At 47.2% G+C, this 18,596-nt stretch overlaps 1 protein-coding gene across 5 annotated transcripts in view; it reads right to left on the bottom strand.

Moving 5' to 3' along the window:
• The window catches only part of AGL (amylo-alpha-1, 6-glucosidase, 4-alpha-glucanotransferase), a 271,005-nt gene that overhangs the window by 53,584 nt on the left and 198,825 nt on the right, over positions 1–18,596 (bottom strand). For all 5 annotated transcript variants that reach the window (XM_063940051.1, XM_063940049.1, XM_063940052.1 and 2 more), the window contains exons 21-23: positions 15,119–15,249; positions 2,455–2,591; positions 2,095–2,228 (exon numbers count right to left, since the gene is read on the bottom strand). In XM_063940051.1, the coding sequence (XP_063796121.1) occupies positions 2,095–2,228; positions 2,455–2,591; positions 15,119–15,249 (402 nt within the window). The remainder of the gene's footprint in view (positions 1–2,094; positions 2,229–2,454; positions 2,592–15,118; positions 15,250–18,596) is intronic.

Here is an 18,596-nt window from a genome sequence, read left to right as displayed (position 1 = left end):
GACTGATGTGAATGGCTAAATATTCTCTGTAAAATGCTGCAGAATATGTGTGCGCTATATAATAATAATAATAGTGCTACAGAAATGCTGTAATGTTTTGTGACCTCATGCAGCCATTTTTACACAAATGCATTAGTGTTAATGGGGAAGCACAAATATGGTTGTGCATAGCGTGAAAAGATTGCAAAGATGATGTAAATGAGATAACCACAGTGGGGAAGTCCCTGCTTTGTCAGAGGGCCTACACCTTCTTCTTCCTTCAAAACCACCTGCATTTTTGGGCCTAATCCTATGCTTGCACTGGGATGCACTTTGATGCCCAAGCATAATAAGTATAATTGACCAGCATTTCAGGGAAATAATACATTTTGCAAAAAGAGCATAAGTGAAGAGCAATTGGGTTAATTAATAACTGTAGAATGGTGGATTATCAATTAAAGAAGTGTAACTGTCATTTATAGTGAGATGGAAATAACCTATTTCACAGCCTTGATTAGTAATACATGGTCAATGCCCAGTATAACCCTCTTGTAGCATATGCCTAATGTCATTTTCATATCTTTTCTTATTCTGCTTGTTATATATACTGGATTTAATGTTCTATATCTGCTGCTATTATTAACTTATGAACCATGGAGCAAAAACACATTGGTCAATGTTACCTTGACACGTCACTACTGCACTAATAAATACCACACATTCCCTACATGGCCACCTGCTGCATAATACTGACAGACGGACCACGGCAGACACATTGGGCGAGATCCAATTGTTTTTCTCGCCGACAGCCACTAGATGGCGCCCATTGGAGGAATTCAATTGTTGATCTGTTCGGGCGCGATTGGCTGATATGCACAGAAAGTGGCCCATTTGAGCACGCATGCGCGACTTTTTTGCGTTGTGCCTATTAGTTTGGTCGGACCTCTATGTGCGTGATCAGCGCAATAAAAAAGATCAATTGTATATCGCCCCGCGATCTTCTATCACTTTAGACGGGAGATCGGGCACGATATAACAATTTAATATCGCCCATTTAGTGAAGTATAAATATTCCACAGTTATTTTAGCTATAGTATACAGCTCAGTATTACAGAACCTAATTATATACTGTATATATAGTTTCCACCTTATGTTTCCCTACAGTGTCACAGTGTAATTACTGGGAGGGAGCAAGGATATACAGATGTGTCCACTAACATCTTAGCCGTGTTTTGCTCAATTTGGCACAATATGCAACACATGGCTAAGCTGTTTTTCACGAGTACCGAGTGGATGGATTTAAAAAAATTTGTTTGCCATAATAGAATATGTATAAAGTAACATATTAAAGAAGCAAATTAAGAAAAATCACAAGGCATGGCTCAACCTCTGAGTCTATTGCATGCAAAATCGTGCCATACATGGCGGGATATAGCAAAGATGTATGTACTGCTTTTCTCCCTCAACAAGGCTCATTAGCCATTCACAGAGGGTGCTGATGTAGATACTGGCGAGGAGAAACAGAAAGCTGAGCTTTCACTTCACCTCTGACTGCTTTCCCAATAATACTATGTGAGGAAGCAATATGTGCTGTGATTAGGAAGACGGCAGATGAAATCAGACTTTTCCCTGCCGGGTCTCATTATTATGAAACAACTACAGCTCCCAAATAGGCCTAAAACAAAACTGCATCGATCCAGCACTGGTATAAAAGACAGATCAAAGTAAAGCTCCAGCTGGAAGAAGTTGGGAGGTTTGTGGGGTGAGGGAATAACAGACACAACCAAAGCTATTCTTTAATTGTTCATAAGGGTATAAACCTACAATACATTTTTCTGTAACAAGTCAAATATCAATATTAAATGGCTATGACTCAAAACCAGGGATTTGGTTACAAACAAAGTAGAGATGAGCGGGTTCGGATTTAAAGCCAGAATTAACGCAGTTCGGTTTTATCTGGATTTTTTTTATTGGCTATCCAAAACACGTGACATCCGTGAGCCAAAAAGATGCCGTTTTGAGATCCGAGTAAATCAGAGTAAAACCGAACCCGCTCATCTCTAAAATAAAGAGACTGAGGCTCTACATGTTCTGCTAGTTTCAGATGCTTCCTACCTGGACATCTGCTTCCATGCAGCATCCAAGAGCGTGGTGTATGCCCCAACCAATATGGCATCAAAATAACACGGGATAAGGTAACGTGGAATTTGCTTCAAGTAGGAGAACATAGCTGCAAACCACTTTCCCACCTTAAAAAACAATGAAATCCATCTCTTTATTACCAAATGCAACAATATATGTTATACAGCAAACATAATTATACATTAAAAGTACACAGAACTGTTCTGCATATTTATAGAACACTTGAGTTATACATTTACACGCAGGCGCTATTTTTACTAAATAAGCGTGTTTTAATATTTCTCAGGGTTGCAGAGGCTAGCGTAAGAACCAGTACACGTGATCCCCACTCACTTCTGCACACGCCCCTCCACGTGTAATCAGACGGTTACTGACATAATCAATCATCCAATCTCCAGAGCGCAGATTATCACAAAATGGATGTCCCAAGTCATTCTTAGGCCTAATGTCAACCATGACAGATAGTAAGCCTGTCAAATTAAGAAAAGGTTGTTAGATACAACGCTGACAATATATGATTATGAGCAAATGGTGAATAACAGAATTTATAAATTGATGTCATAAGAGTGTCAAAGTCCAAGAACAAGAGAAGGTTCTGTATAACTGTACAGCAATTAAAAAAAGAGATGTCAACATTATCGACATTAATTATTAAAAGACAATTCCACTCCACCAAAATAATAATCTCTGGATTAATTACTTTAAATAAAACATAGGGGGAGAGGTTCTAAGCAGTAAAAAGAGTGTAGAAGTGAGCCAGTGGATTAGTCGCCCATGGCAACCAGTCAGCATTGCAGTAACATTTATAATTTGTTTACTATAAAAATATACAGAGCAGCTGATTGGTTGCCATGGGCAACTTCTCTGTTTTTTTCATTGCCTAGTTCATCTCCCCCTCAGTCACAAAAGCTATGTACCTGGTTTCCAGGTTCAGACTATTTAGCGTGTTTCCGCCACTGCTCTGCAAACCTCCTAACATGCTCCCAAAGGCAGAGTGCTGTGGGAGGAGAACACACTGCATGTCTGAAAAAGGAAAGGATCAGGAGTGAGAAGAGCATAGCAGTCAGAGCGGGAGATTTGGCTGGAATAATCCTTTAATACTTAGATGCATATAGCTGCATACTGAATTAGCCATAGGGCTTACCACGGGAGGCTAGCCTCAAGCTTTAGTGCTCTGAGCGTTTCAATTTTCAGCCCATTTCTTAGCATGGTAAAGCCAGGGCTAATGAATATTAATGCATATGTTCCAAGTTAAGTGCCAAGAGCTGAGTTAACACCCTCGCAGCAGCTGCGATAAGGGCAAAAGTCCAACGGAACGCAGATTTCCGTTTGCGCCTCAGGAGTACAGTATGCGAGCAGAAACCTGTCGTCTTACCGCAGGCTGCAACTGAATAGCTCTGAATAGCTTGTTCAGACCATTTTGTATTTACTGCTTTATTGGTGGAACTACAGTTCCTTCTCTGCACCTTAATGGACTATTATTTTTAACTAAGGTATTACCTAATTATCGCTCATTAAATAATGGAGTGGTACAGTATATAACCTAAACAGCACAAGAGCCAAGCAATATGAGCAGTACATAACAATACATAAGTGAGACCTCGCTACTCTTGCCAAAACATAGTGGACTTCTAAATAGTGATCCCAATTTAATAAGAGAATGCAAACCAAAAGTATTGTTTTTGCAATGGAATAACAGAAATTCCCTATATTATAAACTCCTTTTAAGGTCATTAGATTTTAATGAGGAATACCTTCCAAAACATTTTAGTAAGTATGAACAGCCTGCAAATAATAAGAATTTACTTACCGATAATTCTATTTCTCGTAGTCCGTAGTGGATGCTGGGAACTCCGTAAGGACCATGGGGAATAGCGGCTCCGCAGGAGACTGGGCACAAAAGTAAAAGCTTTAGGACTACCTGGTGTGCACTGGCTCCTCCCCCTATGACCCTCCTCCAAGCCTCAGTTAGGATACTGTGCCCGGACGAGCGTACACAATAAGGAAGGATTTTGAATCCCGGGTAAGACTCATACCAGCCACACCAATCACACCGTACAACCTGTGATCTGAACCCAGTTAACAGCATGATAACAGAGGAGCCTCTGAAAAGATGGCTCACAACAGTAATAACCCGATTTTTGTAACAATAACTATGTACAAGTATTGCAGACAATCCGCACTTGGGATGGGCGCCCAGCATCCACTACGGACTACGAGAAATAGAATTATCGGTAAGTAAATTCTTATTTTCTCTGACGTCCTAGTGGATGCTGGGAACTCCGTAAGGACCATGGGGATTATACCAAAGCTCCCAAACGGGCGGGAGAGTGCGGATGACTCTGCAGCACCGAATGAGAGAACTCAAGGTCCTCCTCAGCCAGGGTATCAAATTTGTAGAATTTAGCAAACGTGTTTGCCCCTGACCAAGTAGCTGCTCGGCAAAGTTGTAAAGCCGAGACCCCTCGGGCAGCCGCCCAAGATGAGCCCACCTTCCTTGTGGAATGGGCTTTTACAGATTTTGGCTGTGGCAGGCCTGCCACAGAATGTGCAAGCTGAATTGTACTACAAATCCAACGCGCAATAGTTTGCTTAGAAGCAGGAGCACCCAGCTTGTTGGGTGCATACAGGATAAACAGCGAGTCAGATTTCCTGACTCCAGCCGTCCTGGAAACATATATTTTCAGGGCCCTGACTACGTCCAGCAACTTGGAGTCCTCCAAGTCCCTAGTAGCCGCAGGTACCACAATAGGCTGGTTCAAGTGAAACGCTGAAACCACCTTAGGGAGAAATTGAGGACGAGTCCTCAATTCTGCCCTGTCCGTATGAAAAATTAGGTAAGGGCTTTTATAGGATAAAGCCGCCAATTCTGAGACACGCCTGGCTGAAGCCAGGGCTAACAGCATTACCACTTACCAAGTGAGCTATTTTAAGTCTACAGTGGAGAGTGGTTCAAACCAATGTGATTTTAGGAACCCCAAAACTACATTGAGATCCCAAGGTGCCACTGGAGGCACAAAAGGAGGCTGTATATGCAGTACCCCCTTAAAACGTCTGAACTTCAGGAACTGAAGCCAGTTCTTTCTGGAAGAAAATCGACAGGGCCGAAATTTGAACCTTAATGGACCCTAATTTTAGGCCCATAGACAGTCCTGTTTGCAGGAAATGCAGGAAACGACCCAGTTGAAATTCCTCTGTAGGGGCCTTCCTGGCCTCGCACCACGCAACATATTTACGTCAAATACGGTGATAATGTTGCACAGTTACATCCTTCCTGGCTTTGATCAGGGTAGGGATGACTTCATCCGGAATGCCTTTTTCCTTTAGGATCCGGCGTTCAACCGCCATGCCGTCAAACGCAGCCGCGGTAAGTCTTGGAACAGACAGGGTCCCTGCTGGAGCAGGTCCTTTCTTAGAGGTAGAGGCCACGGGTCCTCTGTGAGCATCTCTTGAAGTTCCGGGTACCAAGTCCTTCTTGGCCAATCCGGAGCCACGAGTATAGTCCTTACTCCTCTCCTTCTTATGATTCTCAGTACCTTGGGTATGAGAGGCAGAGGAGGGAACACATACACTGACTGGTACACCCACGGTGTTACCAGAGCGTCCACAGCTATTGCCTGAGGGTCCCTTGACCTGGCGCAATACCTGTCTAGTTTTTTGTTGAGGCGGGACGCCATCATGTCCACCTTTGGTTTTTCCCAATGGTTCACAATCATGTGGAAGACTTCTGGGTGAAGTCCCCACTCCCCCGGGTGGAGGTCGTGTCTGCTGAGGAAGTCTGCTTCCCAGTTGTCCACTCCCGGAATGAACACTGCTGACAGTGCTATCACATGATTTTCCGCCCAGCGGAGAATCCTTGCAACTATTGTCATTGCCCTCCTGCTTCTCGTGCCGCCCTGTCTGTTTACGTGGGCGACTGCCGTGATGTTGTCTGACTGGATCAGCACCGGCTGACCTTGAAGCAGAGGTCTTGCTAGGCTTAGAGCATTGTAGATGGCCCTTAGCTCCAGGATATTTATGTGAAGTAATGTCTCCAGGCTTGACCACAAGCCCTGGAAATTTCTTCCCTGTGTGACTGCTCCCCAGCCTCTCAGGCTGGCATCCGTGGTCACCAGGACCCAGTCCTGAATGCCGAATCTGCGGCCCTCTAGAAGATGAGCACTCTGCAACCACCACAGGAGAGACACCCTTGTCCTTGGTGACAAGATTATCCGCTGATGCATCTGAAGATGCGACCCGGACCATTTGTCTAGCAGATCCCACTGGAAGGTTCTTGCGTGGAATCTGCCGAATGGGATTGCTTCGGAAGAAGCCACCATCTTTCCCAGGACCCTTGTGCATTGATGCACTGAGACTTGGCCTGGTTTTAGGAGATTTCTGACTAGTTCGGATAACTCCCTGGCTTTCTCCTCCGGGAGAAACACCTTTTTCTGGACTGTGTCCAGGATCATCCCTAGGAATAGAAGTCGTGTCGTCGGGATCAGCTGCGATTTTGGAATATTGAGAATCCAACCGTGCTGGCGCAGCACTATCTGAGATAGTGCTACCCCGACTTCCAACTGTTCCCTGGATCTTGCCCTTATCAGGAGATCGTCCAAGTAAGGGATAACTAAAACTCCCTTCCTTCGAAGGAGTATCATCATTTCGGCCATTACCTTGGTAAAGACCCGGGGTGCCGTGGACAATCCAAACGGCAGCGTCTGAAACTGATAGTGACAGTTCTGTACCACAAACCTGAGGTACCCTTGGTGAGAAGGGTAAATTGGGACATGTAGGTAAGCATCTTTGATGTCCAGAGACACCATATAGTCCCCTTCTTCCAGGTTTGCAATCACTGCTCTGAGTGACTCCATCTTGAATTTGAACCTTTGTATGTAAGTGTTCAAGGATTTTAGGTTTAAAATTGGTCTCACCGAGCCGTCCGGCTTCGGTACCACAAATAGTGTGGAATAGTACCCCTTTCCCTGTTGTAGGAGGGGTACCTTGATTATCACCTGCTGGGAATACAGCTTGTGAATGGCTTCCAATACTGCCTCCCTGTCTGAGGGAGACGTCGGTAAAGCAGACTTTAGAAAACGGCGAGGGGGAGACGTCTCGAATTCCAATTTGTACCCCTGAGATACCACTTGAAGGATCCAGGGGTCCACTTGCGAGTGGGCCCACTGCGCACTGAACTTCTTGAGACGGGCCCCCACCGTGCCTGAGTCCGCTTGTAAAGCCCCAGCGTCATGCTGAGGACTTTGCGGAGGCGGGAGAAGGCTTTTGTTCCTGGGAACTGGCTGTTTGTTGCAGCCTTTTCCCTCTCCCTCTGCCACGGGGCAGAAATGAGGCGCCTTTTGCCCGCTTGCCCTTATGGGGCCGAAAGGACTGTGCCTGATAATACGGCGTCTTCTTAGGTTGAGAAGCTACCAGGGGTAAAAAATAAGATTTTACTTACCGATAAATCTATTTCTCGTAGTCCGTAGTGGATGCTGGGGACTCCGTCAGGACCATGGGGATTAGCGGCTCCGCAGGAGACAGGGCACAAAAATAAAGCTTTAGGATCAGGTGGTGTGCACTGGCTCCTCCCCCTATGACCCTCCTCCAAGCCTCAGTTAGGATACTGTGCCCGGACGAGCGTACACAATAAGGAAGGATTTTAATCCCGGGTAAGACTCATACCAGCCACACCAATCACACCATACAACTTGTGATCTGAACCCAGTTAACAGTATGACAACGTAGGAGCCTCTGAACAGACGGCTCACAACAAGAACAACCCGATTTTTTTGTAACAATAACTATGTACAAGTATTGCAGACAATCCGCACTTGGGATGGGCGCCCAGCATCCACTACGGACTACGAGAAATAGATTTATCGGTAAGTAAAATCTTATTTTCTCTAACGTCCTAGTGGATGCTGGGGACTCCGTCAGGACCATGGGGATTATACCAAAGCTCCCAAACGGGCGGGAGAGTGCGGATGACTCTGCAGCACCGAATGAGAGAACTCCAGGTCCTCTTTAGCCAGGGTATCAAATTTGTAGAATTTTACAAACGTGTTCTCCCCCGACCACGTAGCTGCTCGGCAGAGTTGTAATGCCGAGACCCCTCGGGCAGCCGCCCAGGATGAGCCCACCTTCCTTGTGGAATGGGCCTTGACAGATTTAGGCTGTGGCAGGCCTGCCACAGAATGTGCAAGTTGAATTGTGCTACAAATCCAACGAGCAATCGTCTGCTTAGAAGCAGGAGCACCCAGCTTGTTGGGTGCATACAGTATAAACAGCGAGTCAGATTTTCTGACTCCAGCCGTCCTTGAAATATATATTTTCAATGCCCTGACAACGTCCAGCAACTTGGAATCCTCCAAATCGCTAGTAGCCGCAGGCACCACAATAGGCTGGTTCAGGTGAAACGCTGACACCACCTTAGGCAGAAAATGAGGACGCGTCCGCAGTTCTGCCCTGTCCGAATGGAAAAATCAGATATGGGCTTTTATACGATAAAGCCGCCAATTCTGACACTCTCCTGGCTGAAGCCAGGGCCAGTAGCATGGTTACTTTCCATGTAAGATATTTCAAATCCGCCGATTTGAGTGGCTCAAACCAATGGGATTTGAGAAAATCCAAAACTACATTAAGGTCCCACGGAGCCACTGGGGGCACAACCGGGGGCTGTATATGTAGTACTCCTTTTACAAAAGTCTGGACTTCAGGAACTGAAGCCAATTCTTTCTGGAAGAAAATCGACAGGGCCGAAATTTGAACCTTAATGGACCCCAACTTGAGGCCCATAGACAATCCTGTTTGCAGGAAATGTAGGAATCGACCCAATTGAAATTCCTCCGTGGGGGCCTTCCTGGCCTCACACCACGCAACATATTTTCTCCAAATGCGGTGATAATGTTGTGCAGTCACCTCCTTCCTGGCTTTAACCAGTGTAGGAATGACCTCTTCTGGAATGCCTTTTTCCCTTAGAATTCGGCGTTCAACCGCCACGCCGTCAAACGCAGCCGCGGTAAGTCTTGGAATAGACACGGTCCCTGCTGAATCAGGTCCCGTCTTAGAGGTAGAGGCCACGGATCTTCCGTGAGCATCTCCTGAAGTTCCGGGTACCAAGTTCTTCTTGGCCAATCCGGAGCCACGAGTATCGTTCTTACTCCCCTTTGCCGTATAATTCTCAGTACTTTGGGTATGAGAGGCAGAGGAGGAAACACATACACTGACTGGAACACCCACGGTGTTACCAGAGCGTCCACAGCTATTGCCTGAGGGTCTCTTGACCTGGCGCAATACCTGTCCAGTTTTTTGTTGAGGCGAGACGCCATCATATCCACCTTTGGTTTTTCCCAACGGTTCACAATCATGTGGAAGACTTCTGGATGAAGTCCCCACTCTCCCGGGTGTAGATCGTGTCTGCTGAGGAAATCTGCTTCCCAGTTGTCCACTCCCGGAATGAACACTGCTGACAGTGCTATCACATGATCTTCCGCCCAGCGAAGAATCCTTGCAGCTTCTGCCATTGCTCTCCTGCTACTTGTGCCGCCCTGTCTGTTTACGTGGGCGACTGCCGTGATGTTGTCCGACTGGATCAACACCGGCTGACCCTGAAGCAGGGGTTTTGCCAGGCTTAGAGCATTGTAAATCGCTCTTAGCTCCAGTATATTTATGTGAAGAGACATCTCCAGGCTTGACCATACTCCCTGGAAGTTTCTTCCCTGTGTGACCGCTCCCCAGCCTCTCAGACTGGCATCCGTGGTCACCAGGACCCAGTCCTGTATGCCGAATCTGCGGCCTTCTAACAGATGAGCACTCTGCAACCACCACAGAAGAGACACCCTTGTCCGTGGCGATAAGGTTATCCGCTGATGCATCTGCAGATGCGATCCGGACCATTTGTCCAGCAGATCCCACTGAAAAGTTCGTGCGTGGAATCTGCCGAATGGGATTGCTTCGTAAGAAGCCACCATCTTTCCCAGGACTCTTGTGCATTGATGCACAGACACTTTTCCTGGTTTTAGGAGGTTCCTGACAAGTTCGGATAACTCCTTGGCTTTCTCCTCCGGAAGAAACACCTTTTTCTGAACCGTGTCCAGAATCATTCCCAGGAACAGCAGACGTGTTGTCGGGGTCAACTGAGATTTTGGAAAATTCAGAATCCACCCGTGTTGTTGCAGCACTACTTGGGTTAGTGCTACTCCGTCCTCCAGCTGTTCTCTGGACCTTGCCCTTATCAGGAGATCGTCCAAGTAAGGGATAATTAATACGCCTCTTCTTCGCAGAAGAATCATCATTTCGGCCATTACCTTGGTAAAGACCCGAGGTGCCGTGGACAATCCAAACGGCAGCGTCTGAAACTGATAATGACAGTTTTGCACCACGAACCTGAGGTACCCTTGATGTGAAGGGCAAATTGGGACATGCAGGTAAGCATCTTTTATGTCCAGGGACACCATAAAGTCCCCTTCTTCCAGATTCGCTATCACTGCTCTGAGTGATTCCATCTTGAACTTGAATTTTTGTATGTACAGGTTCAAAGATTTCAGATTTAGAATAGGTCTTACCGAGCCGTCCGGCTTCGGTACCACAAATAGCGTGGAGTAATACCCCTTTTCCTGTTGTAGGAGGGGTACCTTGACTATCACCTGCTGAGAAAACAGCTTGTGAATGGCTTCCAATACCGTCGCCCTGTCTGAGGGAGACGTTGGCAAAGCAGACTTTAGGAACCGGCGAGGGGGAGACTTCTCGAATTCCAACCTGTAACCCTGAGATACTACCTGCAGGATCCAGGGGTCCACCTGTGAGCAAGCCCACTGCGCGCTGAAATTCTTGAGTCGAACCCCCACCGTTCCTGAGTCCGCTTGTAAAGCCCCAGCGTCATGCTGAGGGCTTTGCAGAACCCGCGGAGGGCTTCTGTTCCTGGGAAGGAGCTGCTTGCTGCCCTCTCTTACCCTTTCCTCTGCCTCGGGGCAGATATGACTGTCCTTTTGCCCGCTTCTTATAGGACCGAAAGGACTGCGGCTGAAAAGACGGTGTCTTTTTCTGTTGGGAGGGGGTCTGAGGTAAAAAGGTGGATTTCCCGGCAGTTGCCGTGGCCACCAAATCCGATAGACCGACGCCAAATAATTCCTCCCCTTTATACGGCAATACTTCCATATGCCGTTTGGAATCCGCATCACCTGACCACTGTCGCGTCCATAAACTTCTTCTGGCAGATATGGACATCGCACTTACTCTCGATGCCAGAGTGCAAATATCCCTCTGAGCATCTCGCATATAAAGAAAAGCATCCTTTAATTGCTCTAAAGTCTGTAAAATACTGTCCCTATCCAGGGTATCAATATTTTCAGTCAGGGAATCCGACCAGACCACCCCAGCACTGCACATCCAGGCTGAGGCGATGGCTGGTCGCAGTATAACACAAGTATGTGTGTATATACTTTTTAGGGTAGTTTCCAGCCTCCTATCAGCTGGATCCTTGAGGGCGGCCGTATCAGGAGACGGTAACGCCACTTGTTTTGATAAGCGTGTGAGCGCCTTATCCACTTAGGGGGTGTTTCCCAGCGCGCCCTAACCTCTGGCGGGAAAGGGTATAATGCCAATAACTTTTTTGAAATTAGCACTTTTCTATCTGGGTTAACCCACGCTTCATCACATACATCATTCAATTCCTCTGATTCAGGAAAAACTACAGGTAGTTTTTTCACCCCCCACATAATACCCCTTTTTGTGGTACTTGTAGTATCAGAGATATGCAAAGCCTCCTTCATTGCCGTGATCATATAACGTGTGGCCCTACTGGAAAATACGTTTGTTTCTTCACCGTCGACACTAGATTCAGTGTCCGTGTCTGGGTCTGTGTCGACCGACTGAGGTAAAGGGCGTTTTACAGCCCCTGACGGTGTCTGAGACGCCTGGGCAGGTACTAACTGGTTTTCCGGCCGTCTCATGTCGTCAACTGATTTTTGTAATGTGCTGACATTATCACGTAATTCCATAAACAAAGCCATCCATTCCGGTGTCGACTCCCTGGGGGGTGACATCACCATTACCGGCAATTGCTCTGCCTCCACACCAACATCGTCCTCATACATGTCGACACACACGTACCGACACACAGCAGACACACAGGGAATGCTCTATTGAAGACAGGACCCCACTAGCCCTTTGGGGAGACAGAGGGAGAGTTTGCCAGCACACACCCAAGCGCTATAATATATATGGGAACAACCCTATATAAGTGTTGTATCCTTATAGCAGCTTAAATATAGTAATATCGCCCAAAAAAGTGCCCCCCCTCTCTGTTTTACCCTGTTTCTGTAGTGCAGTGCAGGGGAGAGTCCTGGGAGCCTTCCTCACAGCGGAGCTGAGCAGGAAAATGGCGCTGTGTGCTGAGGAGAATAAGCCCCGCCCCCTATTTCGGCGGGCTCTTCTCCGGAGTTTGTGAGATCTGGCAGGGGTTAAATACATCCATATAGCCTCAAGGGCTATATGTGATGTATTTTTTAGCCATAAAAAGGTATTATACATTGCTGCCCAGGGCGCCCCCCCAGCGCCCTGCACCCTCCGTGACCGCTGTGTGAAGTGTGCTGACAACAATGGCGCACAGCTGCAGTGCTGTGCGCTACCTCAGGAAGACTGAAAAGTCTTCTGCCGCCTGATTCTGGACCTCTTCCATCTTCGGCATCTGCAAGGGGGGTCGGCGGCGCGGCTCCGGGACCGGACTCCATGGCTGGGCCTGTGTTCGATCCCTCTGGAGCTAATGGTGTCCAGTAGCCTAAGAAGCCAATCCATCCTGCACGCAGGTGAGTTGACTTCTCTCCCCTAAGTCCCTCGTAGCAGTGAGCCTGTTGCCAGCAGGACTCACTGAAAATAAAAAACCTAAAAACTTTTTCTAAGCAGCTCTTTAGGAGAGCCACCTAGATTGCACCCTGCTCGGACGGGCACAAAAACCTAACTGAGGCTTGGAGGAGGGTCATAGGGGGAGGAGCCAGTGCACACCACCTGATCCTAAAGCTTTATTTTTGTGCCCCGTCTCCTGCGGAGCCGCTAATCCCCATGGTCCAGACGGAGTCCCCAGCATCCACTAGGACGTTAGAGAAATGTGGATTTTCCAGCAGTTGCCGTGGCTACCAGGTCTGATAGACCTACCCCAAATAACTCCTCCCCCTTATAAGGCAATACTTCCATGTGCCTTTTAGAATCCGCATCGCCTGACCACTGCCGCGTCCATAAACCTCTTCTTGCAGAAATGGACAGCGCGCTAACTCTTGATGCCAGTCGGCAAATATCCCTCTGTGCATCACGCATATATAGAAATGCATCCTTCAAATGCTCTATAGTCAGTAATATACTGTCCCTATCTAGGGTATCAATATTTTCAGTCAGGGAATCCGACCACGCCAGGCCCGCACTGCACATCCAGGCTGAGGCGATTGCTGGTCGCAGTATAACACCCGTGTGAGAGTATATACATTTTAGGATATTCTCCAGCTTTCTATCGGCAGGTTCCTTTAGGGCGGCCGTATCAGGAGAGGGTAGTGCTACCTGTTTAGACAAGCGTGTGAGCGCTTTATCCACCCTAGGGGGTGTTTCCCAACGTGCCCTATCCTCTGGCGGGAAAGGGTACGATGCCAATAACCTTTTAGGAATTATCAGTTTTTTTATCAGTTGGCGTTTGAGACCCCTGGACAGGCACAAGCTGAGTAGCCGGCTGTCTCATGTCGTCAACTGTCTGTCGTAAAGAGCTGACACTATCACGCAATTCCTTCCATAAGCTCATCCACTCAGGTGTCGACTCCCTAGGGGGTGACAACTCTATAATAGGCAATTGCTCCGCCTCAATCTCATTTTCCTCCTCAAACATGTCGACACAATCGTACCGACACACCGCACACACACAGGGAATGCTCTGATAGAGGACAGGACCCCACTAGCCCGTTGGGTAGACAGAGGGAGAGTATGCCAGCACACACCAGAGCGCTACATATAGACAGGAATACCACTATAAAATGTGCTTTTCCCTTTATAGCTGCTGTTAGTATCAAAACTGCGCCAAATTAGTGCCCCTCTCTTTTTTTTACCCTTTTCTGTAGTGCAGGACTGCAGGGGAGAGTCAGGGAGACGTCCTTCCAGCGGAGCTGTGATGGAAAATGGCGCCCGTGTGCTGATGAGATAGGCTCCGCCCCCTTCTCGGCGGCCTTTTCTCCCGCTTTTTAGGTGAGTTCTGGCAGGGGTTAAAATACATCCATATAGCCCTGGGGGTTATATGTGGTGTATTTATGCCAGCCAAGGTGTTTTACATTGCTGCTCAGGGCGCCCCCCCCAGCGCCCTGCACCCTCAGTGACCGGAGTGTGAAGTGTGCCTGAGTAACAATGGCGCACAGCTGCAGTGCTGTGCGCTACCTTGTTGAAGACTGAGGTCTTCTGCCGCCGATTTTTCCGGACCTCTTCTTGCTTCTGGCTCTGTAAGAGGGCCGGCGGCGCGGCTCTGGGACCGAGCTCCGAGGCTGGGCCTGTGTTCGGTCCCTCTGGAGCTAATGGTGTCCAGTAGCCTAAGAAGCCCAATCCACTCTGCACTTCAGGTGAGTTCGCTTCTTCTCCCCTTAGTCCCTCGATGCAGTGAGCCTGTTGCCAGCAGGTCTCACTGAAAATAAAAAACCTAAACTTAAACTTTCACTAAGAAGCTCAGGAGAGCCCCTAGTGTGCACCCTTCTCGGCCGGGCACAAAAATCTAACTGAGGCTTGGAGGAGGGTCATAGGGGGAGGAGCCAGTGCACACCAGGTAGTCCTAAAGCTTTTACTTTTGTGCCCAGTCTCCTGCGGAGCCGCTATTCCCCATGGTCCTTACGGAGTTCCCTGCATCCACTAGGACGTCAGAGAAAATAACAATCATAATAATATATATTCTGTATGGAATGTTTACAAATGGTATATTTTATTGCAAGAGATACAGACAAGAGTACGTAACAATCATTTGGCTGGGACCTGAATACACACAATGTTGAAACATTCTTACCTTGCAGGCCCGCGTACTTCAAAGGAGTCCAGTTTGGGATGTTGTAACAACCACCCCCATCTTCCTGTTCCTCTGCATCACATCGATACAATACTTGGTTGAGGTCAGCTAAAGACAGTTTATGGACAATGCTGCAAGATAAGAAGGATAGAATAGCCGTAATTTCCTAAGCCCCACAGTATTTTTACACTAAAACATTAAACTTAAGCAGACATCGGAAGATTGTGTGTACATACTGGAGTGACTTTAATGAAGGACGGAACAATCATGTTCCGTCCATTATTAGCATACTACAGGATGCTAGTGATATCTCTTGGGTTGATGTGCAGCAAATCAAACCAAGCGTCCGTCGCTAGTGACTACGGAAGTGCGCAATTCTCTGTACACACTGAGCAATGTAGGCAATATGTTGTTACAAAACAGCACATTGTGCTGACATCACTCCAGTGTGTACCCAGCTTTAGCTTGCATTACCATTAATCTTTACATAGCTCCAGCATATCACACCACACTTTACAGATAAGGCCTTATTCAGAAATGGATGCAGCGGCTGCATTCACCAGATCTGCGCCCGTGCACTGGCGATAGTGCGCGTGCGCGACCCTTCACCATACGGCTGCATCACTGAAGGATGCAGCCTCAATGTGACTGACAGTGGCAGACGTTGACATAGTGGGCAAAATGGGGGCGTGTCTGGAGATTTTCGGAACGGCTGCGTGACGTCACACGCAGCCACTCCGAGAGAAAAAAATGGTGCCAGACCACCTGCCAGCACATTCAGGCTGCGGGTCGACCTTAAATCAATGCATCCGCAATTAAATTGCAGACACATAGTGAGGCGGCGCCACACACATGCTGGACGGCCCCCAGCATATGAGTAGATGGATACAGATCTTGCTGCGGAAGTAAGATCTGCGTCCATCTCTGAATAACCCCCATGTTTGTTTTTTTATCAAGTATTTTTATTAATTTCAAAAATTCATTAACATAAAGAAAAAGAAAGTTACAACAGAACCTCACTAACAAATAGCAATAATATTAAATATCCAGCATACGTCATATTAGAATAAGATGGTAAATAAGCAGTATAAATAAATAAAAATATACGAATATCGAACAGAAATATGCAACATAAAACAGTATTACTGGCAGTATATGTTTTAAGGCATGGGCTGACTGAGGGACAGAAGCAAACCAGGAATCTAAGTCCCAGGCGGAGGGTCGTTGGAAGAATCAGCAAAAGCATAATGGGATTCCTGCACAACGACCAGACTCTCTCAGACTTTGAGTGGCACTTTCTATTCTCATGCATAAACCTCTTATGAGAGACAGTAACATTAGCTAATGCTATCCAGGAAGAGAGAGAGAGGGGGGTCAGATGCCATCCAACCATGGGCAATGCAGGCTCTGGCCAACATTAAGAGGTTATTCACAAATAGACTTATAGGAGCAGGAAGAGATTCCTCCAGGCCAAGACAAAATAGCCAGACACGTGGGGCTAGTAAAGGCAAGGTAATAACAGTAGTACATATAGAACCAACCACCCTAGCCCACTAGGAGACCACTCTAGGACAAATCCACAGAAGAAGTCAGAAGTCAGCAGAGCAGAGCATTTAGTACATAAGTCAAAACCTGCCAAGTTTACAGAGTCGAGTCCAATAGACCTTATTACCCCTTTCACACCGCCAATGCGGATCCCACCCGGGAATTGGAAACGGGTCCTTCCCGGGTGGGATCCGGCATTGGACGCTACTGCTGGCTTCCCCGACTCGGCAATATGCCTGGCGGGTTGCCATAGCGGCGGGGGAGCGGAGCCGGCAGCGTGGTCGGAGGCGGCACTGAGAGATGAAATCGTCTCTGCGCCGCCTCTCCCTGTTGTAGTGAACGGGTCCCGGGTCGAGCACGCTTACGCTGCCACTGACCCGGTATTCAACCCGGGAATAACACTGCTTTATTCCCGGGTTGAATTACTGGGTCAGACGACCCGGGATTTCGACTATAGCGGGTCGATACCGGGTTATTTGTGCTGTGTGAAAGGGGTATATGTATAATATATAACTGTATCTGCTGAAACCTGGCATACTCTGTGGCAACCCCAACATAACACAGTATAAAATCCCACTCCTCACCGATGAGTGCACAAAAATCTACAACCCAATGAGACCTATGTATTAAACTAAACACCTACACTGTAGTGAAAGATGAGGCATGTCCTCAGTATGTACTTTAAGACTGTGGGGGAAGAGTACCACTTGTCTAAGCAGCAATTAGTTGGACTTGTAAAAAAATTAATTTTACATCGTCCCAACTGGTCCAGACTACCGTTGGGGCTTACCAGCAACTGCAGGGGCAGATTGAGAAGTCACACAATTGTGCAAAGATATATACAGTTGCAAGAAAAAGTATGTGAACCCTTTGGAATTTCATGGATTTGTGCATAAATTGGTCGTAAAATATGTTCTGATCTTCATCTAAGTCACAACAATAGGCAAACACAGTCTGCTGAAACGAATACCACACAAACAATTATATGTTCTCATGTTTTTATTGAACACACCATGTAAACATTCACAGCGTAGGGTGGACAAAGTATGTGAACCCTTGGATTTAATAATAAGAATTTACTTACCGATAATTCTATTTCTCATAGTCCGTAGTGGATGCTGGGACTTCCGTAAGGACCATGGGGAATAGCGGCTCCGCAGGAGACTGGGCACAAAAAGTAAAAGCTTTAGACTAGCTGGTGTGCACTGGCTCCTCCCCCTATGACCCTCCTCCAAGCCTCAGTTAGGATACTGTGCCCGGACGAGCGTACATAATAAGGAAGGATTTTGAATCCCGGGTAAGACTCATACCAGCCACACCAATCACACTGTACAACCTGTGATCTGAACCCAGTTAACAGTATGATAAACGTAGGAGCCTCTGAAAAGATGGCTCACAACAATAAACAACCCGATTTTTTGTAACAATAACTATATACAAGTATTGCAGACAATCCGCACTTGGGATGGGCGCCCAGCATCCACTACGGACTATGAGAAATAGAATTATCGGTAAGTAAATTCTTATTTTCTCTGACGTCCTAGTGGATGCTGGGACTTCCGTAAGGACCATGGGGATTATACCAAAGCTCCCAAACGGGCGGGAGAGTGCGGATGACTCTGCAGCACCGAATGAGAGAACTCCAGGTCCTCCTCAGCCAGGGTATGGAATTTGTAAAATTTTGCAAACGTGTTTGCCCCTGACCAAGTAGCTGCTCGGCAAAGTTGTAAAGCCGAGACCCCTCGGGCAGCCACCCAAGATGAGCCCACTTTTTTTGTGGAATGGGCTTTAACAGATTTTGGCTGTGGCAGTCCTGCCACAGAATGTGCAAGCTGAATTGTACTACAAATCCAACGAGCAATCGTCTGCTTAGAAGCAGGAGCACCCAGCTTGTTGGGTGCATACAGGATAAACAGCGAGTCAGATTTTCTGA

Source organism: Pseudophryne corroboree, chromosome 9 (assembly GCF_028390025.1).
Source record: "Pseudophryne corroboree isolate aPseCor3 chromosome 9, aPseCor3.hap2, whole genome shotgun sequence".
Lineage (NCBI taxonomy): Eukaryota > Metazoa > Chordata > Amphibia > Anura > Myobatrachidae > Pseudophryne > Pseudophryne corroboree.
This window is presented reverse-complemented; position numbering and strand designations above follow the sequence as displayed.